Here is a 26,890-nt window from a genome sequence, read left to right on the forward strand (position 1 = left end):
GTCTTAGGAACTCCACGTGTGCGAGTGCCTTCTGTGTATGTGTGTAAGGTTTGTGTGTGTGTGTGTGTGTGTGTGAGAGAGAGAGAGCGAGCGAGAGAGAGAGAGAGTGTGCAGAGCAGGGCAAACGTGAAAATGATGGGTTGACCTCTTGAGAGCATCTCACCTGAACCCCTGGAGAACATGGAGGGCAAAAAGGTCCTCCATTTTGTGCCAGCCGGTAAGTTTTTTTTTATTGGTGTACATGTACATGTATGTAGTTGGAAAGTCTCCCACGGTGCAACCTGAGCCACCTTATATCACGTGGAGTGGAGACCTCTGCTATGTGTGTGAATTGATTTATGACAAAATGACTTTCAGTATTTTGCTATTGTTGTATTCACCCTTCCTATGAAGAAGGTCTGATGAGCAGCGCGCTTGTATTGTCAAAAAGCAACCAAACAAAGTCAATATTCACCACCAAGCAATAAAAGTGTTCACATGTGAGGTAGCTATACAAACACTACATTTGCTTAGTCAAATGAGATTTTCATGAGAGATCTTCTTGCACTAGAGCCACAACCGGTTAAACCTCAATCACACGTCACAGATTACCGGTTAAATCTCAATCACATGTCACAGATTAAGGAGATTATGAAGAAGAAAAATGTTTTGTGTTTTAGATCTAGCAAACCATTTGGTCTCCAACTTTCCATTGATATGATGTATCCCTGTTTTTATTGTGTCATTTCATAAGTGATTGTTAGTATTTGATGATTACGTTCACATCCACTGATGTCTTGGGGATAGCATTTATGGCTGAGATTATTGTTGGTCCACTGGCTACGTCCACTGTGCCGGATGAGCAAACATCAGGTGGTTTTGAATTGCAAGACGTTGAGGTGTTGAAGCGGACTGAGCTGTGAAGCTTTCCTTCCTGCTATCCGCTTTATTTCGCATGCGAACGTGTACACCGGGACTTCAAGTGCAAACACAGTTCATACAGCAACCATTAAGGGTGACTGAACTCCAACTGCACCTGACGTGACCCTGATCAAATCTGATGAGCGACAGGAGCTTCATATTCAAAAGCCAAAGCGTGTACAATTTGTTTTCAGAGACACTACAAGGATTCTTTTTTTCAGCTTGTTTCCTATTGCTCAAGGACATCCTCTTCTCGCTGATAGTAGGACAGTGAAGATGAATACAACATTCTCCGCAGTTAGAGGCAGCTCAGTCCATCCAGAGATTTGTTTTCATGTCTGAGGCCTAACACAACTGATTCTTGATTGCTTGCTTGCTCGCAGTGTGCAAACGTTTTAATGCTGTTACACACAGATTATTTTATGTACAGTATGTTGCCTCATGTTAGCTATACAGTAGTTGCCTACCTCATATAGCGGCCAGGGGTATTTATTTTCAAAGAGCACCATACGTATAACCGGTATAGGTGAAAAGGCATTTGTGTGTCTGTGTATGTGTGTGTTTTTTTTAATCAGAAAATCCAAACAAACTAAAGGACTTCGCATTTCAGACGAAAAACTCAAAAAATTGGAGCTACAGTGAACCCACACCTACAGTATTTATTTCTATTCACAGATTCACCGATTTGCATTGTCCTTCTGTTTTCTATCCTCAGCTATTTGAGACTTTCAGTCACATTTTTGTACGCTTTCTCGAATGCCCTATGATGCTGGCAAATTAAACAAGTGTATTTTTGCACCGCTGGAGTGGCTACTAAAACTCTTGATTTAACAAAACAATAGATGTCTCATTATTGTTTGACAATTGGTATTTTAATGATTGTGAAGGTGACATACACTACATGCGTACGTCCGGTGCATTTTTTTTTAGATCAAATCATCGGTAAGCCATTTAATTTTAAAGGGTAATATTGTGGGTTGAGTTGAGATGATACTTAAGTGTTTTGTACGATAGTTTGTGCAATGGTTAACTATCACTATAGGCCATCATAGACATTTTGGTGGGTTTACAATTCCTCTGTTTTTGCTATGCGTGGCAGGGTTCGGTCCCTATCCCCTATGAGTAATGGGGGTTTACTGGTCATGCTTTTATTGTACAGCAACGACAGACGTCAGCTGTACAGATGCCATGTCTGCCGTGCAGGCAATGTTTGGTGTAAGATGCCTCTACCATGTCACTCTTCTCTATTAACGCATCATACATGGAGGATTTTTTTTTTTAGGGTAGGGGGGTCGAATGTAAGGACGGAACCGCTTTGAGAAGACAAGGACGGATGGGGTCGGAGGACGATTATTTTTATGAATAAGGATGGAGGGATGACAGCTCTGCTAATATACTTAATAACCATATTCATACTGAGTTTCTCCGGTAATGACTTGGCTGCTAGGATTGCTGAAATTCCATAGATATTTGGGAGTATTTATGTCACGCACCACACAGCTAGTGTAATGTGGTGGCTTGGTGATGAAATGTTGCTTCTACCCGTGTTATTCGTGAAATATGTATGGGCCACTCACTTTAAGTGTGTGTGATCCCACCCACTGGTCGTCATTGCAACGAAAGCCAAACTTGCCAGCAGTGGAGTGGATGAGTGGCTGGCGTACTTGCATCAGACAGGGCTGCCCCCTAAAACAAAACAATTTTAGCAAGACAATAGAGTGTGTCAAATTCTGGATCCTTGGCATAAAGTATATGGACAAAAACATGTTACAGATATCTGGAAACGTTTAAATTGCAGAAAAAAATATACACATTTGAGGAGCACTACATTATAAGAAACTACTCAACTCACTTCCAATATGGGACCGTATGGGAAATACTTTTATCATAGACAATGCTTTAGCCTCGGCACAAAAACAGCAAAATAAGTATCAGATCACAAATATGCGGTGGATGCTGTAATGATAAAATCAATTTTGGCAGCCATTTTGTGAGCAGTATGCCCCTAGCATGGACCCCGCTAATGATTAGCTACAGTTATGAATGCCTAAATGCCAAGTTGGACCATTTCCTTAGCGACACAAAAGAGTACATCTCGCAGACACCCTGCATAGTACAAATACCTTGTTGCTCGAGTTGTGAGGCTCCCTGACATCTCCCGTGAGGGGAAAATGAGGCCTTGGGAATGTTCTGTGCTAATCTGCTGTGAGGCTGAGTCTAGCTCAGGAGGTTTCAGAGCCAAACAGCTCATCTTTACAGAAACACAATGATTGCTTATAAAAACACTGGTCACAGCTGCTCTCCGGTTTTCATTGTAAGTGAGAGCGGAATATGTGTTTTCCACTTCTCACCGCATGCTATAGCTTCCCTCTACCGTTTGAAAAAACAAAACAAAAAAAACAAAAAAAACCCTTTCCACCACATTGTACTAGTGTCAGAGAGGTGTGAATTTAACAACAGTGACAATGTAAAAAAAAAAAAAAGAACATATGACAACAGATTGTGGATTTCCGAGTTTAAATCTCGGCTCCCTTCCTGTGAGGGGTTTGCATGTTCTCCCCGTCCTTGTGTGGGTCTTTTCACGGTACTCCTACATTGCAATGAGGAAAACATACATAGTATGTTCATTGTAGACTCTGAATTGTTATCTTTGACATGAGTGTGAATGGGTATATGTGTGCCCTGCAATTGACTGGCGACCGGTTCAGCCTGAAATAGGCTCCAACTCCTCAACCATTTTGGGTCATATACTGTATATTTCTGTAAACCCTGATTATAGTTAAATAAAATCCCCAAAACATTTTACAACTGCGGCCAGTTTAGTTCCACACAACTGTTAATGAAGTGTCCGTCACTTTTTTCACAAAGACAACAGCGACCTCCAAAGCACCAAGTACGAACTGCAAGAGCCATTATTTAAAATGATGATAAGATGTTCAGAATCGACTGATGAATGTACACCGATTATCACTGTAAAGTCAAATGTTATGTAAAGTATGAGCTTAATGGTATAAACTATTTAACTTAAATTAGCGTGTTGCCATGGACGACGATAGAGCTCACAACTTACAACTTCAACATAATTTCAGAACAGCATTACAGAACTGACATACAGTAAACGAGAACAAAAGTGCTATCAAGACAAACGCTGTTTAATGTAATCTTAAATTAAATTTGACATTTGCTTACTTAACAATTTGTCCGCTTCCTGGTTCGTTTGCTTCGCTTCCTCGTATTTCTTCTTCTACGGTCAGGTATGACTTCCTTTATTGCTTGCTGAATTGTTCTAACGGTAGTTACTTCTATTGACATATTGACTGCCAAGGACTTAACTTATATGTCTTTTCACAATCCAGATATTCAATCCCAGGAATTCATTTATATTTTCTCCCATTTTTTTAAACGTTAGGATAAAAGAGGGTCGAATATGTCTGGTAGTGAAAGAGTTAATAATTGGGTTTATGTTGCGTACAGCACTGTTTCAGCTGTGGTGGCTTAAGTGCTCTAAAAAATTGAGTTGAGTTCTATTGTGTAAAGCGTTTTCTAATGTTTTGCACTTCATGTAGCTGAAAAGGGTACTGCAATTACTTACAAATAGTTAAATTATTAGTTATGTTGAAAGTCTCAGTCAAAAGTGAACAATGTTCCAAATAAGTATGTGCGATTAAGTTTTTGTTTTGTCAACAAATAAGTGCTCAATGAATAATGGAGCATATTTGAATGAAAATCTCACAAACATGGTTATGTTTTGTGTTCTGCAGAGGCCCCACCAACCGGGAGCTCCAAGAATGGATATGTGTTTCAGGAAATGGGTTTGTATTTTTCTATATACTGTATTTGTGCTAATTTCTTTGAATTCAGTGCTGTCATTTTCTTTTCAGGGTCTGCTTTACACATGTTTGATGCAATCATCATTCCGAGTACCCATGGACATCAAATATTTTGTGACATTTTAAACCTTCATTAGTTTAGATCTATCAGCAAGCGCTTCATTGATAGGAGCATGCAGATGTCAATGAGTGCAGAGTTTTTGCCTACAAGTATGCCAAAGCTGTACTTTTTGTGTACAGAAATGTCATACAGTAGTGGAAAAAGCAGTAAGATGGAGAACAGCCCATCTACTAGTGTGCACTAGTCGTTGCGCTGAAATGTCTTTCTAGTGAGGACAAAGACCATACTAGTTACACGGAATTGAAAAGGAATGTTGAACGGCTTTCCATAAAGCGCTCTTCATTGTGGACAACTTTGGCATTTTAGTAGGCAGCTACATAGTTGCTATAGTGAAGCACTTTTTACTTCACCAGTAGGACTAATAGTGCAAAGATTTTCTACTAGTATACCACATTTCTCCTACTAGTAAGGACAAAGCACTTTATGGATGGATTTATTCCACAGTGATACTGTCCAGTTTAAAGATGAAGTCAACACCAAATTTTCTTTACAATTAATGTAGCCCCACTAGTCCAAACACGGCATTCTGACTGATATTGTGTTTTTGGAATATGAGTTAACCCATTATGGCCTAAAGCGCCTGGCTCAACAGCTCCCCAAAACCTAAGGTCCCCTTTGGAATTACCCTTGAAAACCTGAAGTTCTCCCAGAAATTCAAAACTTACAAAATAATTAATATCTCAGCCCCTATAGCAGGCAGAAACATAATTCCAAAATAATTAGAGAGAATAGACATGTGGCTTTCACACAGGCCGAATTTATTATTATTTACTAGTAAACAATAATGTATTATTATGTTTCAATCGAAGATGTAAAAATAACGTGTCAGTGCAAGAGAAGCACTATTTTCATTTTTTTTTTAATCGAGTGGTAATTACCATCCTCTATTTTGTTACAAAGATGTCAATATCGTCATTGTCGACACACCGCATCATATCACGTTCTACTGGTTCCACTGGTTCAAAGTCCACAAGCGCGTCATCTATATATCACTGCTGTTACTTATTTCAGAGCTCCCGGTGATCGATGGCGTCCACCATTAGCCAACGGCTTGAAAAAAATCTGCGGTCTTGCGACACCGTCATGTGTATATTCTGATGCATTAAATTGGCTAAGAGATGGAGAATTGGATTAAAAAAAGACACAGACGTATCCGCTTTCCCGGCTTTAAAGGTAGAAAAGACGCAACAGCGCTCCCTGCTCTAGTGGTAGAAACGCGGTCAAGCGCTCCCGTCCTTAATGGGTTAAGCAGCAAAATACGCCTGTTTTTAGCCATCTCGGGGGGGGGGGGGAACCATTTTGTCACTTGCTGCCGACTGAAAATGACATCAAAGTTGCTCCGGGCTCAGGTAACAGGCTCAGTTTTAGAAAAAAGGTGAGCCACGATTGGTTGTTACCTGGGTCCTGAGCAACTGTGATGCAATTTTCAGTCGACAGCAAGTGACGAAATGGCCGCCCCCTGAGATGGCTAGAAACGTGTGGATTTTGCTGCTTCACTCATATTCTACAAATGCAAAATTAATCAGAATGGCATATTTAGACGAGTGGAGGCGCATAGACATTTTTGGGTTGACTACTACTTTAAGGACAATGTACGAGTATGCATAATAGTAGGACAAACTTTGCATAATAATAGGACAACTAAAATATTATTATTGGGGAGGGAAAACTAATAGTTGACATTTTGGTGCTAGTATTCAGATCCAGGAGGTTACTAGTCCCTGACACATGGCCAGTTGGCAGAGCTGGGCATCGTCTAACCGCTACCAAGTTCTCATCTGCATATTTAAACGACCCACGTGGTCCCTCGTCGGTGACAGCCAATCGACGTCGGAATCGTAATCTTCACATCTCACGTAGGCGCGGCATGAGCAGATGCTGCCAAACAAAGAAAAAATATCAAACAAAAATAGCTGACACACACGCACAGCGTGATGATCGATGAAATAAGAACAATATGGGGCACATGTCATTGCGTCTGTGGTACCGCAAGATAGACAACATTTTTTCTTTACTCAGCAACGTGTCAGGAGTGACATGGAACTGTTAAGTCTGTTCTCTACGCAGTTTGGCTGACTCGGACTGACTGGGACCACGTGGGTCGATTAAGTATGCAGGCGGGAACTCGGTGGCGGTTAGGCAATGCCCAGTTCTGCTTGTTGGTTACTAGGTCATCAAGTTTACTAGTAAGGTTTAATTGCATATCAGTTGGCCAAAAGTGGAAGGAGTAAAAATAAACTTTACATGTAAGAATTTGGTCTACTGTCTCTTCATACTAGTGAGGAAAAAGAGCGTACTAGTAAATGGACCTTAAGATGGATATCTAGGATATTAAAGAAATGCTTAAATGGCTTCGGCTTGCCATACTTATTTCAGATGCATGCTGTGCCCTTGCTGGATTGTTGAGCGTCTTAAATAATGGATAAATAACGAGGCGGATAATCTCTAAGGGGAGCAATCATCACTCATGAAAGCTTTTTGCCTAATTCCTAGATTCAGAGTCTTCCTTCTCCTCATAAAATGAGCTTCCATGCTGTATTTATGGTCTGTACAATAAAGGAATTTATGTCGGAGGTGCAATTTGTTATTTTGCCGCAGGTTTTGTTTAAAGGGGGATTTAAAAAAAAAATCTTTATTTCATTGGATCTCTCTCTCTCTGTACTTGTGGCCTGATGCCAGGGTGTAAAACAAAGACTGGCTAACTATAGGCACCCTTAATGTGGCTAATATAACACCTGCAGCTCAATAAAGGACCCGTTTTTCTCAGAGGGCCAACGAATGAAATCAATATGACTTGCTTTGTGTAAATCAATTATGTTTATGCTATGTTAACTTAAAAGTACCAAACTGCTTCATCCGCAGAGCTGCGCAATGGAGAACAAGAGGATTATGGGAAAAATTCAACCTTCCCCCACAAGGACCCTAACTATGACAATGAGAGCCAACTCAGCGTATCAGGTGTGTAGGATGGGTGACTCACAGGAGCGCAAATAGCACTGCTGGTTATTATTGGATTATCACAGTGGAAGCTCCAAAATCCTGATTAATTTCTGGAATGTGTCAAAAGTAAAACATATACTGTAATCACATGTGAAATCAGCAAATCCGGTGAGACTTCAGCTCAGAGAACATCTCAAGGAGTAAACTCCCCCTATACGCTACCTGCTTTTTTATTGGCTTCTTTAAAGGGAAGTCAACCCCAACATTTTTTTCAAGAATATCTTCTATGCGGGCCCACTAGTTGAAACAAGGCATTCTGATTAATATTGTGTTTGTGCTCAATGAGTTAAACAGCAAAATCCACCCGTTTTTAGCCATCTCAGGGGGCGGCCATTTTGTCACTTCTGTCGACTGAAAATGACATCACAATTGCTCAGGGCTCAGGTAACGATCAATCAGAGCTCACCTGTTTTCTGAAGCTAACCTGAAATCTATATGATATTATAATACAGTATGCTGCAAATTTCACTACATACAGCACACATACACACGCGCACACGCACTCTAGCTGCTTTGATAACACTGATGACACTAAATAATAATGCAATCACATAGGGACACCTAGGTTTTATAATGGGCAGCCCTTCCTTGGGAGGTGGAGCTGACACTGATTTATAACGCAAAAGGCTATGGCATGACTTCCTGATCCCGCGGGAGACAGAGGAATGACCCATCGCTGCTCTTTCTACTGGACCATCATTTTTGTACTTCCTAATTGTTGTATTCAATAGTCAAAGACAATTTTATTGTATCGGAATTCCATTTGGATACATCATCACCTATAAACATTATAAGAACCTGGGAGTAGGAATTCCATTGTGGATACTTTTTATTGACGAGGCTGCAGGGTCTTGTGGTCTTGCCTCGGAATTCCTGACAACAACAAGAGCCAACACAGCATGTCAGGTGTGTGGTAGGAGTGTTTCAAAAGATGTAAAATAACACTAATGATTATTATTAAACTATCAGAGTAGAAGCTCCATTGTCCAAATTGCTGTGTCGCAAAAGTATATAGAAAATAACTGTCATGTGTAGCTACAGCAAATCTTATTCTTATCAGACTTCAGATCAGATAACATATCTCGGATTAAACTCCACTTATATTTTGCTTCTTTTATGATAATGCCACAGAACTGAATCAGTAATGATAACCATAGAACAAGAAATGCAACTTCTTTTGACATGCGGAGGGTCAGGTTGTTCGGACAAAATTTAAAGGTCTAAAGCACGCCTAGTCTACTACTCTATTTAGGACACATTTAATGGTTTCTCATGTATTATATATGGACCAAATTTAATGTTAAGGCACCTCTAATGTATCATATTTACCTTCGTTAAGTCTGCCATTCGTTCAAATTTTGAAAACCACTGACTTACTGCATGTTTATTTACAGTCAGTCAATGCGTAACTTGATAAAAATTGATCCAATTTGGGTTTATTTTTGTGTTTTAATGTTTTTATTCACAGACGAAGAAGTTCCAGGGTTTGGCCTTTTAAACACTACAAGAAAGGTAAAAATCATCTATTTATCCAACCTTTTTCTTTCGAATCATCTTGGAAAAAAAAGACCATATTCAGCTCCAGATAGCACATACAAATGAACCCTTTATATACGAGGTGTGTCATAAAAGAGATAGTTCAACTCCAAACTGCAAGTTTTATCTCCTGGAATTTAACACACTTTCCCAGCCTTCTCTGTCACACTTTCATGCACTCCTGGAGGGATTTTTCTGGGATCCTCCACATGACATGCCATAGTTATTGTATCTTTCTTTGAGTTGCAAACCTTGGATGTTGCCATTCTTTTCCACCCGATTTGATCAAAAATGTCATCCTTGAATACAAATGTAATAATCCTCGGAGCTCCTTTTCATGAGGTGGCCTCTGCACGGCACATTATAGAATACGGGTGGGCTGCCAGGTTTGTGCGCACTTCACAAAATATCACTTTTCTTTCAAAAACAAAACAAACATAACACTATCTTGAAAATGCAGATTTTCAAATGTCAATAGACAAGACGTGACAGAAGTCTAAGTCGAATCTCATGAGTACTATCGAGTGATTAATAAGATTTAGGTAAGCAAGTCGTAAACTTGGTGACTTAAGTCCAGAGGTGGCAAATCCAGGTCAAGAAAGTAAAAACCCTGCCGCGGTTTGGCTTTAGCCACAGGAGCGTCTACTCAACTGGCAGGTAAACGAGCTCCCGGGAAGAAGCTCCTGTGGCTCAAGACAAACGGTGGCAGTATTCTTACTTTCCGGACCTGGATTTGCCACCTCCGCTTAAGTCTGACTTGAGTCAAGTCATAGGACTCTCCCCCACTTCTGCTTTGTAGTATGTGAAGCCAATGGACTTTTGCGAGGAGGTGCGTGCCCACAGAGATGTGGACACTTTCCTGGCCCAGGCAAGCATCCTCCTGGATGAGGGAGCGTCCACCCTTGACGCGGTCCTGAGGCGGATGTTGAGCAGTGCGGTGGAGGATGGCCACACTGGCTGTGACGTGAACCATGTCATGGGCTCGCTGTTCACAGATGCAGGAAGGAAGGACATGGACGGTAAGAAAGTGAAGCATGAAATGGGACAAGTCATTTGAAATTGGATTGGACTTGTTTTGTTTGTACGCCAACAGTTCACCTATTGTCGGAAACCATTCAGGGGGTGACCGTGACATCCACGGGGATTCATTACCAGCAGTCATGGCTTTGTATCCTGTGAGTTCATTTCATTGATAATGCCTTTTATCCTCGTAGTAACTCTGTGTTACCAGTGTTTCAGCAGAGGTTGCTGCATTGATTTCTTTCCAATGTGTGCATTATAATCTATACGAAATAGTGGTTCGGTTACAAAATTATTACTTACTAACAAATGGGCCTGATTTACAAATTGTTCAAATAGTGGGTGCTAAAGTGAGTATTCATCACACTTGAAAAACTGCTCTGGGAGAGGCCAGTATCGATTGTCACCATGCTCTGAAATGACCAAAATGCAAGGAAATACAGCAATGAAAGGAGTTTAGTCACATGTGATATGGCATGACTCCTTCTTGTGACTAGCTCCAAGTTAACCCTAGATCATTTAGAAGCTCCAACACTGTATTGGTCAACATACCATATATCACAGTAATTTTTGTTTCTGGCATTGCATAAGCTCACAGTCACCTCTCATTATGCCTACGCCTCTATGGTGCAGGTTTGCGCTTGCCTTTCAGACGTATGTAAAAATGCATTTCAGGCATTCAGCACTTTGTCCCATACTGCGCAAAATTAACTGCCTGGTAAATTTGCCCATTTGGCAGACATAATCCAGGGTGGGCCCTGTAAGTAGATCAACATCAACATCTGTTTGTGTGAGCCTGGCGTATTTAATATGCCATTTCTAGACCGAATGTGATGTCTGTGCACCTGCCATATTTAACTCGGTTGAGTGTGCACCCTTAATATACCATATTTAGACTGTATTTACTGTAATAATTATTTACAAGATAATTTACATTGAAGTAAAAGATTAGGAATTTAGTTGTGTACTTAAATAAAAAGAATCCTGTTCTTCCAGTCTCTGATTTAATAGGGTATAAAAAGTGATCACAAACTGTGTGTTGTTCAGCTGCAGTGTGAGTAGCCTGCAGAAACGCCACGTTTGCATCGCACGCCTGGAGAGGCCGCAGAATTGGGGGGTCGACTGCTGCGAGGCGCGCTACGTCATCCTCATCCTGGCCCCACCCAGAACGGTAAGTACACGAGACCAGTGGTTCCTAACCTCTGTGAGAGATCATCATGTGTGCACGGTAAATTATCCAGTCTCAATGAATTGGATGGCCTTAATTGGAGCAAGAACGATTTGTTATTTACTGCAAATAATGTACCCTTGGTCATCTATGTATGCCAGTGATGTATAATGACAGGCAAAACAAATAAATGCTATTCAACTGGTTGGCAAAAGGCGGCACGGTGGTCGACTGGTTAGCACGTCCGCCTCACAGTTCAGAGGTCATGGGTTCGATCCCGGCTCCGGCCTCCCTGTGTGGAGTTTGCATGTTCTGACCGTGCCTGCGTGGGTTTTCTCTGGGTACTCCGGTTTCCTCCCACATTCCAAAAACATGCATGGTAAGTTGATTGGACACTCTAAATTGCCTCTGTGATTGTGAGTGTGGTTGTTTGTTTGTCTCTGTGTGCACTGCGATTGGCTGGCAACCAATTCAGGGTGTCCCCCGCCTACTGCCCGAAGACGGCTGGGATAGGCTCCAGCTTGGATAAGGATAAGGATAAGCGGTATAGATAATGGATGGATGGATGGCTGGCAAAAGGTACAATTGACCTATATGTCCACTTGTTGCCAATCACACAACAGGACAATTGCTTTGTGTGCAACTACACGGTATGATAAGTACTTTGTAAAAGTGTAAGTAAACCGACCGAGCCCTCAACCAGGAATAGCAAAAAGCCCTGAGTAAATGAAGCAGGTGTGCCTAATGACGTAAATGTACACAATATAATGTACATTTCAGAGCTAACAAAAGGAACATTTCCATGCTCCACGTTCACAGAAAAGTACCAAGTCGGCGATTGAAGTGGGACGAACATTCGCCACCATGTTCTCGGACATTTCCTTCAGACAGAAGCTTCTGGAGACGAAGACCCTGGAGGAGTTCAAACAAGAGTTGGTCCGCCAGCGTCAGCAACTCTCTGCATTCAGAGAGAAGACGGCTGTAGAGCAAGTGGATGACTTCGATCCGCGGAGAGGCAAAGAACTTAAGGTAAGGGACAAAATAGGTGGACATACCACAAAGAAGATACACACTAATGACAAAAAATAACCTAAACCAGAAGCCGGTGGTGCTCAAACTGGGATCTTTTGACCCCCTGGGGGCTCATGAGCAGTTGCTTGGGGGTCCACAACATCATGCAATAAAATGATGCATCCCTTTATCAAAATTACATACTTAGATTATGTATTTGGGCACCATTATGTAGGTATGCACAGTATATACCTGTAGGTACATAACGACAATTGTCAGAGTTTCCTGCCCTTTTGTTGTGTCTAGAGGGGTGTGATGTGTTTGGTGTCAACGATAAAACAGCATGTTCAAAACAACATTTTATCTTTCCATTGGCATTTCATCTCCAGCGCTCCAGTCAGGCATGCAATAAAATCAAGTGCCAAATGTGATTATCCCAATCCCAAAATCGACTGACTAGGCCCGAGAAATGAGATGCAGATGGTTCGGGGAAACGGCTGCCAAGAACGAGTGCAGACTCACGTAATGATAAAACACCAAAACACTTCATTGTGTCCACTTGGGTTTGGGTTGTAACGTTGACACAGTTTGGTTCTGTGATGAGGATGATTAAATGTTTGTTCAAAAGCCTTGAAGAAAGGTAGTTTAGTGGTTCGCAAAGCTGATTGATTTTGAACACATTTAATGGTCCGCACCTTTATTGTGCCGTATTTCGACCATATGGTCTATGTATGGTTTATGATCATATGGTTATGTATTCTGTATGTATGGTACATAGTCTAATGCACCATGATTAGACCTTATTTGATGATCTGTGCACCTCCAATGTACCATTTGTATAGACCATATACTGTTGTCTGTGTAGCATCATATAGGATTTGTGTATGGTCTAATGCAGTAGTTCCAGAGGTGGATAAAGTAGCCAAAAATTGTACTCAAGTAAAAGTACTGTTACTTCAGAATAACATGACATGTAACGGAGTAAATGTAACTCGTAACTACCCACCTCTGAGTGGTTCCCAGCCTTTTTTAGCTTGTGTACCCCTGAATCTTTTTGTCATCAAATGAGTAAGTACCCCATCACACATACATGTTGATATTTCTCTAAAGGTAAACTGTAACACAACTAATTATTAAATGAAAATGATTTTATCTTGTTTCCTTAATTTGGACATTTAAGTGTTAGGCTGTCTTTTTTCAAGTTAAACATAAAAGTCAATATATTAATATGTCAATATGACTTGAAAATTTGTCAACTGCATGCCTGCCGCATGAATATGCTGCCACAGGCTATTAATCTGGGAAACAGATTATTAAATGTTTCCCTTTTTTCAATGTGCTCACGTACCCCTAGGGGTACGCATACCCCTAATTGGGAAACACTGGTTGTATGTATCATATTTCAGACCACATTTAATGGTCAGTTAAACTCCAATGCACCAATGCTCTGCACACCTACGATATACATGTACAGTATATGGTTTGTGCATCTGTAGTGTACCATATTTAGATCGTGTTTATTGGTCTTTCTATCCAAAATGTAAAAAAAAAAACGACAATATTTAATGGTCCGTGCACCTTTGGCGTGCTATATGTAAAGGTCTGTGCACTTTTAATTGATGATATCTAATCAAAATGGAATGGTCTGTGTATCTTTAATGGAGCATATTTAATGGTTGGTGCTTCTCTAATGTATTTAAACCATTGTTTAATGGTCTGGGCACTTGTAATGTGCCAAATCTAGTCAAAATTTAATTCAATGCGATGGCAGCTAGCTCGATCGTATTGTGTGATATTATTCTGAATGGATAGTAGCGGTGGGAGTAGGTCACATAGTCTCATATAGCAAGTTGTAAGTAAGTCAAGTCTTAACCTTAAAGTTCCTAGCAGGTTCTAAATTACTGTGGCAAAAATTAAGTCATAAGCCAAGTCATACAATCTTGCTGAGTCGTGACATGTATTTTATTTGCACATTAGCCATTGTGCTCTCAGTAGCTGTACTCGCGCCAGTTAGCCGTATTAATACATTCACAAGCTTGTTGTTGTTTTTATGATTGAGAACCAGTCTTCGAATTATCTGTTACTTTAGTGTCTTTTCAATTAAATGCACAACTGACATGAAGCTTCATTTCTGTTCAACTATTGGTTTGGTCAAATTAACATTACTGCAGCTAGCCTGTCAAGTTTTGGTGTAGGTTTTCCATGAGGTTTAGCCAAGTAAGTCCCAAGTCCTAAAATTGGCAACTTAAGTCTGAGTCGAGTCAAGTCATGTGACTAAAATCCGCCACCTCTGATGGATAGGACCTGTTACTGATTGATCAGATAGAAAATAATGACTGGTAGCACGCTCAAAAAGCAAAAAAAAAAAAACTGTTTTGATCATTTAAAATAAAATGTACTTTATTCAATAGCTCTTCAGCTTGTGTGCTTTCTAAATGCAAACAATCCCTTGAATGTCCTCCCGTGCTGAAATGTTTTTTTTTCATTGCAGTGTAAAGATTTCTTCAAAGCTGGAAAAGGTGTTTACGACGACCTTCGCCGCCGCCTACCACTCTACCCTTCTGACTTCACAGATGGTAAATAACCTTATTTCAGCTCTCATAGGTTTTGTGCTTTAAACCCACTTCTGTAAAGGTGTTTCCATTTTAATATTTTGTATCCTTTACTACTCACCCTGAATGAAGGTATAATTGGGAAGGACCGCTGTCTGCTGAAGTATACCACTACTGCTATTTTCCTTTACATCGCTATTCTGCTGCCAGCCATCGCTTTTGGTTCTCTCAACGACGAAAGCACAAGAGGGGAAATAGGTACTGACTACATAAACACTTCAGAGTTGCCGACACTAAATTACGCTTCAGACCACATGTGTCAAAATCATGGCCTGGCGGCCAGATCTTCCAACTAAAGTACGCCTACTTCATGTTTCTTGCTTCGAGGGTTTATTCTTTTCATATTTGCAGAAAAACTGCACTGACCTTGCAATTTCTCTTCACTTTTAACATATATTGCAAGCAAATAAATTGAACAATAGTTGTATGGGTCCACTGTGTACTGTCGAATATGGCCTAACATCATCTAACGAGCACTGAAGCATTTAAAACTTTTTGTCCAATTAATTTATTTGACAAGGTTTAATCTATTTATTCATCTGTTAGTAGATTTGACGTAGTCATCAAATACTAATCAAACCAAAGTACACATCAATTAAACCATCCATCCATCCATCCACCCATTATCTATAACGCTTATCCTCACAAGGGTCGTGGGCGTACTGGAGCCTATCCCAGCTGTCATCGGGCAGTAGGCGGGGGACACCCTGAATTGGTTGCCAGCCAATCGCAGGGCACAAAGAGACAAACAAACATCCGCACTCACAATCACACCTAGGGGCAATTTAGAGTGTCCAATTAACCTACCAAGCATTTTTTGGGGATGTGGGAGGAAACCGGAGTGCCCACGACCTCTGATCATTAAAATCAATACATTGTAAATATTTGAATGGGACCTCGTCCAATTTGTATGGCAAATGTTGGCCCCTGATGTCAAAAACGTGAACAACCCCTGAGTAGACCATCCTCTGAGTTTAATTTCTTTTACAGATGTTCAGAAGACCATTGTCGGCCAGAGCATCGGAGGCGTGATCTACTCCTTGTTTGCCGGTTCACCACTTGTCATTCCACTGACCACTGCCCCATTGGCCATCTTCATAAGCGGTGTGTGTTCAGACGCATTTTCCACTGAGATATTGACAGAGGTGGGAGTAAGTTACCGATGTGCAAGTAATAAGTAAAGCCTGATTCACACGGCAGGATTTTCAAACTATCGTCCGACTTCCAAACTCCGAGAGACCCCACACATGACTAGAAAAAAGTTACGTGTATTACAGTTTTAAACGTATCGTGGGTGTTGTGCAGCCACACGGCAATTCAACACATAACCGTCAAGAAGTTGTTAAGATTTTGTATTGATGGATGTAGTTACATTTCATAATTATTCTGTCACTATTTGACTTGCAAACATTGCAGGTTGCTGTCATCTTCAAACACATCACGCTACAATACAAATACATAAATACAATAGTATCCGGCGCACCCTTCATGATACTGACTTCATGAGGTGGACTCTGCACTTCGTATGGTGGGTTGCTAGATTTGCAAACATTACACAAAAAACGAAATTATTTCTAAAAACAAAACAAATGACACGCTGTCTTGTAAACGGCTTCATGCAAACAGGCGGCAAGACTTATCAAGTCAATCACAGTAGCTAAGTCTTAGATATGTTGAGTCTCATGAATACGAAGTCAAGTCGACTCGATTCTTTCATAAGTTTTAGTCAAGCAAGTAATAAATCTGGCGACTTCAGTCTGGCTTAAGTCAAACCATTTGACTCGAATTCCCCACCTCGGGATAGTGAACCAAGGTAGGGATTGTTTTTTAACACAGTTGGGTTTGGTCATAGTAATTCGGGGCATCTGTGATGACTACAACCTGGACTTTGACGCCTTCTACGCTTGCATCGGACTGTGGAACAGTTTGTTCCTCATCCTAGGAGGTTTTTTCAACGTCAGCCTGTTGATGAAGCTCTTCAAACGGTAAGTGCCTTACAAAACACTCTGTGGGGGGAGTTGGGGGGGGACACACTCACACTACGGCATATTCACAAAGTTAGTCGCCTGATGTGTTATCCACAAGAGAGTTAAACTCCTGTTTAAATATGTAGCGCTTTGCTCAATAAACCAAATTGTGACCGCAGGGCAAGGACTTTGATTTAAAAAAGCGCATGTTATGACTTCCTTTTTTACACCGTGTTGTTTCATTCTGCTGGGTTGTTATGTCTGCACACTTAGAAATAACCCTGCTATGGCTCTCTTTCTCCCAGCTCCACAGAGGAAGTCATTGCGTTGTTCATCTCCATCGCATTTGTTGGGGATGCAGTGAAAGGCACGGTTAAAAGTGAGTCCACTGAATATGTTTAATTATGGAGATTGACTTACACAAGCAGGGATGTGGAACTTTATGGGAAATGTATTAAAAAAATATAATGCAAAGTTTCTTATTATCATGAGCATTTGGGCGTTAAATCCCTTTTTTTCCTTTTAGAACACTTCCTCTGAGGATAAAATGTCTAATCATTGACTAAAAAATAATTGTGGGTTTGTTTCACACTGGCTAGTTTTAATTTAATTGTTTCAATGTTATTTTTTTAAGTGTTTAATTAAATTTAAAAATACACTAAATTAATCTTAATCATAAATCACCTTTTACTTTGTTTTTTCCCACTTTCTAGTTTTGGATTAATTCAAATTCAGTTTATTTATTAAGGGTTTGGCGACATTTAGCGACATTTCCATCCCCCCTAGCAGCTATTTTTCCAAAGAAGAGACTTGCAAAAATGAGAACAGTGCTCCTAATGTTAGCAAGATTCCTACTTCCTGCATGGTGGAGGGAAGAGAGGGCCAAGAAGATTTAGCCTGCTAATACTCTATGCAAATCAACAGTTTCTCATACTATACATATTGTGTGTGTGATAAGTCATCACTGTATCATTAATAACCATCAATGATATTATACTTCCACTTAGCTTTATATTGTATACACTGGTATACTCTATATTCTATACTGGCTAGTCCTGGCTAGTATGAGTTGGTGGTTGGCTCACCAAATTAATGTTATCAATTTTAAAATGTAAATTTGTAAGTTTAACGACTTTTGATAATGTTTTTCCTAACACGTTATATCCACAAAAGTAGTAACTTATTGAAACAAGACAATCTACTTTTACATACTTTAAAAATAATATAGACAAAGTGGAGGGTAGCTTGTTGACTTGGCCCTCTGCAAGTGTTCCAGTTTCTCATGTGGCCCCTGTGTAAAAATTAATTGCCCACCCCTGTGTTACACAGTTATCTTACGTTGTGAAATTAATTAGCCTTGCCATCTGTTGAACCATTTATACACAACTGATGAAATGATTTTGATGAACCACCATCGATTCGGAAATGAATGGCTGAGTCATTTGTTGCATGAAAACCGGGATAACATTTTGATGAAAAAAAATGGACTCCTACACAGAATTTCCGCTGTAATTAAGAGATGTTTTGTGAACATTATCAATTAGATACAGAGTAAAGACATTAAAATTATTTACATAAATATGTTTCTCTTTCCTCATCCTGTAGTAGTTTTAATTCAAATGTTTTCTTTTTTTTTGTTAAATTATGTTTAATTTAAAATTTTCATTTTAAACATATATTTGACATGAATTAGAAATAAATTATTTCATAGTAAAATAAAGTACCGTAGTCTTTTTCTTGCTACTGGCTTCCAAATTTTTCCCCCAAATAAAGGTTAACCCATTGTACATTCAAATAAATGTTCTAATTATGTGTGTCTTCCCTAAACACTTGGAAAAAAAAAATGATAATGATACAATGGAACATATTTCCAAATGAATAATTAATGAAGGAGTCCTCTTTCCTTGCTAGTTTTCCATCACTTCTTCCATGATCCCACATTGGCGACTACAAACAGTACAGTGGTGCTTCACCAGATCACAGAGATTCTGGGGAAGATGAATAACCAGACGCTGGGCCATCACAATGCTAGCGGGGACCTGCCGACGGATCACGCTGAGGGGCACGCCTCCGTCTTCCTGCCCAAGTCTCTGGTGATGTGCTCCAGAGAGATCCCCATACTGTGCCTGCTGCTCATGCTGGGCACCTTGTGGCTGGGTTACGCCCTCTACCTCGTCAAGAGGAGGTAGGCCACTGACTGCAACCTGCCCAGGCTGTTCCTCAAAAACGGTCAACCATTCACAGACACCCCATGAACCTTTTTTTTTTTTGTAGTAAAAACCTTGTTGACTGTCTAGCGTCAGATATTCAAACTGAATAGGTTTGACTGGTATAAGAATCTTATGAAATATGGTCAGAAAAACTGGTCAGATGCATATAATGCTTGTAAATGTGTCCTTTGATCTCAACAAATCATGTCAGAGTCTTTAATTAAAATCAAGACAATACTTGCTGTTTATTACTGTACACTCTCTACAAGTTGGAAGCGCCATTCACTTTGTGTACTATTCTGTCACCAAGTGGCCTTTTATAGGTATCGATAATTAATGTGTTGTGTGGTGTAAAAAAAGTACTTATGTCCGCATTCGCTTGGGAGAAGTCCATTTGTATGCAATTGTATTGGGCAGATTAGACTGATATGGTAGCATAGAGGCTGAAATAATAATTGAGAATAATGATAATAATGACAATGATAGGACAACCGTTTAATGTGTCTAATAGCAAATATAGTAAATGCAAGTCAGTGCCTCTGATAGTGTTTATAACAGATAACACTTAACCACTGTTAAAAATGTCTCTTTCACACTCCTAGGAGAGTAATCCTTTGCATTGGTGGTTGAGGATTGTGTCTCGTTTGAGTACAACTGGATAAATATAGACATAGAGTGGATCATTTTGTCCAGATGAAATCAAGTGGGTCGAATGAATAGCACAAGTAGGTTTCACAGCACTATTGCCGCTTTATTTATTCCATCCGTCACTATATGAGAGGGGAATATTTCACTTTCCACTACACTCTATTTGTCTGGCAGCCACTGTGACCCATTTGTTTCGGCCACTTGACACGGCGCTGTGAAATGTGAAAGAATCGTTCCTCTCTCTAGGCTTGTTGTGGCGAATATTTTTTATATTGCCGTAATAAACACAGCAGCACGGCGAGGTGTCTCACAGTCAAGTATTCCCGCGTTCAAATCTCTGCATCCTGTGTGCCGCTTGCTGGGTTAGGCTCGCTCCAGCTCACCATGGCCCAAATGTGTGTTGTTAAAAGCATTATTAAAAATGGATAGAGTGAAGACTTGGACACATCAGTAGTAAGGTTATTTCTTGCAAGCAAGTGGAGCGATTGTAGCATACGTGCAATGCAGTATACAAGGTCTTCTGACTCAGGCTATAGTGAATTTCAGGTTCATCCTGAAATTTCACCCAAAGGCAGAATATCCCCAATTTTTGGTGAGTTGTCTGTAATTGTTTCTTGCTATTGGACAATGAGCCACATGCTGCTTCACCGAGTCTAATGCCAAATACTTTTCTGATCACGTGCAGTAGCAGCCTGCTCTGATAAATTTCCACAACAGCTGAACTATGCACCACTTCATTTTTCATTCCTTTCAGTCCATATATGAACGGCAAAGTCCGAGAGGTAGTGTCCGACTGCGCACTGCCCATCTCGGTGCTGTTTTTCTCCTTCGTTGGCTCTTACCTCTTCCTTGACATACAGAGTGAGTGCCTGTCTTGACGTATCTTTTTACTGTGTGACATATGTGTAGCCTAACGGTTCGCCCCCTCTCGACAGTCCCCGTGTTCAGCGTCCACAACGGGCCCGTCTTCAACTACCCGCCTTTCGACAAGCTGTCGGGCCTCAACACCCTGAGTGCCGTGGGCCTCGGCTTCCTCCTCGCCCTGCTCATCTTCATCGACCAGAACATCGTCATTTCGCTCACACACGTACCGGAGCACAAGTAAGAGACTAGTGCCTTTTGTACTTCTCTGCTGGACCCCAATTGTAAACACCTGCACAGTGCACAGTCTCATGAGATCCAATATGAGAGCAGAAGTATTGATTCTAGGGCTGAGAAATATGGCCTAAAAATAAATTCTCTGATTTGCAAGGCTGTTTTCCCCCCCTTTTGTTTATAGAAAAAGCAAATTACATTATTCCCCAAAAGTTGTTCTTTTTATTTTTTCCCCCTTCAGGGATTTGCTTTCTTCCTCCTGATACCAAACAAGCTGTGAAACATTTTTTTTCACTGTTTTTTCCCCCCTGCATTAACTTGCAATAACTTCCACAAAGAAAAAAAATACATCTAATGTGAAAGTAAGTGTAAAAAAGTCCGTTTTGACAAAATATATACAGATGATCCTTAATGAATTAACATTTTGAAATGTTCAGCAATTCATAAAATAAGCCGTCAAACTCCATGGCTGAGTTGGTGCATATGTCTGTTGCCATCTCTGTCATGCGCGTTTCTCATGTGGAGGTGTACAGTTGAGGCAAGGCTTGGTAGCACATACCTAAAGCGGCAAATTTAAGACATGTTGATAAACGACTGTTTTGTAACATTTAAATGGCTATTATGTCTTTCGCAGCGCACTTGTCTATATTTCCTTCCACTGGGTTCCTTTCTTGTCATAAAGAAAACAATGGGAAAATGATTCCGCTTGGTTGTCAGTTTCTTAGTGGGAATTAAATTTGCTTTCAGCTTTTTGTTGAAAAAAAAAAAAAAAAAAAAAAAAGTCACTACAGTAGTCAGAAAAGTCACTAATAGTGGCCAAAGTGCAACATAGCCAAAACTGCTTTTGTGAACTTAGCAATAATGTTTTAACGCGTGTAATGTATCTAGAAACAAATCTCTGCATTCACGTTCTTTAGGTATTTAATTAAAAAAAAAAAAAAAAACACAGATCTTTGATACGAATTTGTTGGTTGCAGACTGCTCAAAGGCACAGCATTTCACTGGGACCTAGTGCTGACGGGCCTCATCAACATCCTCATGTCTTGTCTGGGGTTGCCATGGATGCATGCCGCCTTCCCGCATTCCTCACTGCATGCCCGTCAGCTGGCCAAAATGGAACAGCACGTGGAGAACGGCCACGTCTACACCACGTACGTCAACCCAAAAGCCCAAAGACACAACACAAAACAAGCACTCGTATCGTGAAGACCTTTTAAAAACAATTCTCAAATCAGAACCTTTTCCTCTTGGACAAAAAAATGTAATAAAAAAATCCTTTGACTTTTTTTTTTTTTTTTTCAAATCAAATGCACTCGTTGTCCACATGGGACCCATGGGCTGTAGGTTATAAATATTCTTGCATCTTGGTCTGGAATAAACATTTATCGCCTAATTCGTTTATTTTTATTTTTATTTTATTTTTTTATCAAATCACAGCAAATGACAACCAATGTGATTCATTATAAGCATATAAGACAAATAACGTCAGGAAAAAGATCAGGAAAGAAACTAAATGGAGACGTGACCTTTTAAGTAAAATACTATAAACTAGGTTTTCTTTGATTAAAGAAAAAAAGTACTGTATTATGACATGATACAAACTCATTGACACAAATATAATTAACAAAATATTCATGTTTTGTATCACAAATCTATTTAAATATCATTTTTAAACATTCATCATATTTATATCATATATGTATTATTTTTTTTCTCTGACATCATAAATGCAAAAAATAACAAATAATTAAAGCATATGTGCGGCACGGTGGTCGACTGGTTAGCACGTCCGCCTCACAGTTCAGAGGTTGTGGGTTCGATCCCGGCTCCGGCCTCCCTGTGTGGAGTTTGCATGTTCTCCCCGTGCCTGCGTGGGTTTTCTCCGGGCACTCCGGTTTCCTCCCACATTCCAAAAAACATGCATGGTAAGTTGATTGGATACTCTAAATTGCCCCTAGGTGTGATTGTGAGTGCGGTTGTTTGTCTCTGTGTGCCCTGCGATTGGCTGGCAACCAGTTCAGGGTGTCCCCCGCCTACTGCCCAAAGACAGCTGGGATAGGCTCCAGCACGCCCCGCGACCCTTGTGAGGAGAAGCGGTACAGATAATGGATGGATGGATAAAGCATATGTTTTAAAATATACATACATATATTCAGATGCAGCGTATTATTAATTTTTTTCCATGGCAATGACTTCCCAAAACATAAGTGTAAAAATGAACACAAAAAAAATCACTCATACATGATTTTAAATGAAAATGTTCTAAGTTTGTTTATGTGTTTATATGTATACAACATACAGTCTTTAGAGTGTATTTATATGAATTTATTACGCATTATTACGTGTGGATAATGCGTAATCCCAATTGTCACAAACTGTTCTTATCAGAATACCCCATTATTTAAAAAAAACAATCCTGGGTGAGACTTGTATGTATGCCAAAATATGCAGACAAAAAGTTACACCCAAGTAAACGAACTGAAAACTAAACCTTGAATGAGCTAAAACAAAACATGGTTTTGGAACACACTGTAGTGATCATCTTGATTGTGTTGGAATGTTGAAAATGAGCGCGTCAAGGACTTCATGTATGCTTTATTTTTTTCCAATGTCTAACAGTATCATCAGCGTAAAGGAGACCCGTCTGACCTCGCTGGTCGCCAACATCCTAATCGGGCTGTCCGCCTTCATGCTACCCATTCCTCTCCAGTGGATTCCCAAGCCTGTCCTCTACGGGCTCTTCCTCTACATCGCCGCTACGTCGCTAGACGGGAACCAGATGGTGGACCGCATGGCTCTGCTGCTGAAGGAACAGGTGTGCAGAAATCAGCCTGTTTGGATAGCGATTTGGTCCTTTAAAGATGCTCATAAGCTGGATCTTGTGGCCCTTTTCTTACTCTTGAATAAAATTGCCAAAAAGTCAATACAGGACACCCTTTGTCCTCCTCCATGATTGTTGTTTCCTGGCTTGTTTAAGATATTCAATGGTGATTACAGTGTGAAATAAGGAGATGGAAAAGCAGTTTGTAACCGTTTCACTTTCGTTGATATAGACATCCTATCCCCCCACCCATTACATCCGCCGTGTGCCCCAGAGGAAAGTGCACTACTTCACCGGGCTGCAGATGATCCAGCTCATCATCCTGTGTGCCTTTGGCATGTATCCTCTGCCATACATGAAGATGGTCTTCCCCTTACTGATGATCTTGCTCGTCCCCATCAGGTGAAGAGAGCCAGAATTTAATTTCTTTCCCTTTTAAAGTGGAAGTCAACCCTAACATTTTTTTCTCCATAATATGTTCTATGAAGGCCCACAGGTTGAAATACGGCATTCTGATTGATATTGCGTTTGTGGAATATAAGTTAACCAACAAAATGCACCCACTTTTAGCCATTTCAGGGGGTGGCCGTCGAAGTTGCTCAGGGCTCAGATAACGATCAATCACGGCTCACCTGTTGTCTGAAGCTGGGCTATGATTGGTCGTTATCTGAGCACTGAACAACTTCGATGTCATCTTCAGTCGACAGAAGTGACAGAATGTTCGCCCCCTGAGCTAGCTAAAAACGGGTGTATTTCTCATATTCCACAAGAATGCCGTGTTTAGACTAGTGGGCATGCGTAGAACATATTCTGGAAAACCATACGTTTGGGTTGACTTCCCTTTAAGTTGTGTATAAAATGTAGGCGCTGAACTATAACACACAATACCATTCTGGCCTATCTGCATCAAAATAATGTGGTATTAAAATGCAATGTCTGGTCAAAGTCACCTTCTGGATTTACCTAAGCAAATAGCCCTACTGTTGGATAGAGCGTTGTCTTGCTTCTCCCTCCCATACCCATTTAAGAGTCCATTGTCTGTCATGACATTGAAACCTTTGAGATCTCTTTTCGCAGAGTCAGACTGACGTTTGCCTGTTTATGTGGGCTTTTATACTGTAGTTATGTGTTGTTGTTTTTTTTTTTACGTAAATAGCCTGAAGGACATTTTCATTGTCTGTAAATGACATATGTAAATGGGTAGATATACACTTGCATTTTCTGTTTACATGAATGGACTGTTTTTTCATCATATTCGTATATAAAGTGACAGAGAGAAATTTGAATCATGACTGTAATTTAAATGGACAGATGGACATTTTCCTTGTGTTCGATTGGGCGGACTGTCATTTCCATAATTTGCGTGTGCAAATAGATGACTGATGTTAGTATTATGTGTAAGCAAATGGACAGACTGACGTCTTCATTGTGTGTGTGCGTGTGTGTAAATAGACAGACATACATGCGTGTTTGCATTTTCTGCGTATATTATCAATTGACATTTTCATTAGGTATTCATGTAAATGGAGAGAGAGAGTGCATTATCAGTGTGCATAAAAGTACCTTACAGACCTGTCTCTGTTTACGTTCATAGCTTCCATTTTTTTGTGTGGAAGTGTATAAACAAGCAAACTTTATTTTTAGACCGGTATTTCTATATGACATCAATAATATTTTCTCTGTTTGTTTTGCTTCAGGACCAGCTTACTTCCGAGAATTATTGACGCCAAGTATCTGGACATCATGGACTCACAGTACATGTAAAACAAGAGAACATTAAAACATATGAGTATATACAAAATCTGTATCTGTATTTGCTTGTTAAAAGTCAGTGTAATTATTGAAATCATTACTGTATCATTATTGTAACTATTTCACCAACCATTTTCTGCAAGCTAATCAGTCTCGAGCAAGCATGTGTATCCACACACGAAAAAAGTGCTTATATAATTATTCAGAAATATATAAGTTCTTTTTCAGTTTTTTTTTATTTGGATTTTGTATTTGTCTGTGCATTGTTTTTTTAAACATATGACACATTTTTATTTGAGCCTCACTTGTGCAATACAAATTGTTGTACTGACGTTTTGGTAGAATAAATCAGTTCATCATTCAAATGAAACTCAAAATCCAGTTCTCCTTTTTTTTGTTTCAACGTATTACATTTTAAGGATGAGTGTAATGTGATGAAGTACGCTATTATATAGAGAATTGGCTCAGTGCAGTTGCAATGTCGGCATTAAATCGAAGACTTGTCAGCAAACGAAGCCCTTCCACTGAGTTAATTGTCTGTTAGGATTAATTTGACTGAGCAAAAAATACACTAACTGCCAGGGAGTGTCGTGTGAAACTCATGCAGTAGGTGGCAGTACAAGCCAAGCAGCTGGATGTGTGCGACTGCGAGCTCTTTTGCCCTTAGAAGAACACTACAGAGTAATTTATAGACTAAGAAGCCACCCCCCAAAAATTTTTTTGCATCAGCTGTTACTAAAGTGAAGGCCAAGCAGCCTTGGATTTAACTGGCAGATGCTGAATTCCAATTTGTTTCCTCACACAAAATGGCCATGTAGCCCCAACTTTCACACCTGCACCCTACAGTAAAATAAACGAGCATCTGTGGAACTGTGCAGCATTAAAGCCGGGCTCACACATACTCACACATAAACGCTCCGCCACGCCCCCACTCCCCACACGAAAAAAACTAATAGGCCAGATTATTTTATGTCTCTGAACGATTCTCCTTTGTGATTATGTTGCCGGGTAGGGTGTGTTGGTATTTGCCTTCCATAAACCTATCGTGTTTGTTGTCTCCGGTACACTACACACAATAAATGCAGTATGAACACAATAGTATTTTTTTTTTATGTATTTTTTTTTAATGTATTTAATGTATTTTTTTTAATGTATTTTTTTTAATCAGGAAAATGATATTATCTTGCATTTGAACCTTT

General features: G+C 40.0%; 1 protein-coding gene across 2 annotated transcripts; it reads left to right on the forward strand.

Annotated features, from left to right (window-relative positions):
- LOC147151701 (solute carrier family 4 member 11-like) lies at window positions 1-26,068 on the forward strand. 2 transcript variants are annotated; one of them, XM_086020123.1, is made up of 20 exons: window positions 1-217; window positions 4,662-4,712; window positions 7,714-7,809; window positions 9,320-9,363; window positions 10,187-10,406; window positions 10,481-10,562; window positions 11,455-11,578; window positions 12,395-12,604; window positions 15,078-15,162; window positions 15,271-15,396; window positions 16,189-16,302; window positions 17,051-17,183; window positions 17,471-17,544; window positions 19,077-19,350; window positions 20,778-20,884; window positions 20,959-21,124; window positions 22,096-22,269; window positions 23,738-23,933; window positions 24,172-24,341; window positions 25,637-26,068. In XM_086020123.1, the coding sequence occupies exons 1-20, from the start codon at window positions 181-183 to the stop codon at window positions 25,701-25,703; spliced, it is 2,550 nt and encodes an 849-aa protein (XP_085876249.1). In that variant the 5' UTR covers window positions 1-180; the 3' UTR covers window positions 25,704-26,068. The 2 variants fall into 2 exon arrangements, with proteins under 2 accessions (XP_085876249.1, XP_085876258.1); XM_086020132.1 differs by lacking the exons at window positions 1-217; window positions 4,662-4,712; window positions 7,714-7,809 and adding an exon at window positions 8,494-8,757.
- The last annotated feature ends 822 nt before the right edge of the window (window positions 26,069-26,890 follow it).

Source organism: Filicampus tigris, chromosome 2 (assembly GCF_054856515.1).
Source record: "Filicampus tigris isolate MCC_2025a chromosome 2, RoL_Ftig_1.0, whole genome shotgun sequence".
NCBI lineage: Eukaryota > Metazoa > Chordata > Actinopteri > Syngnathiformes > Syngnathidae > Filicampus > Filicampus tigris.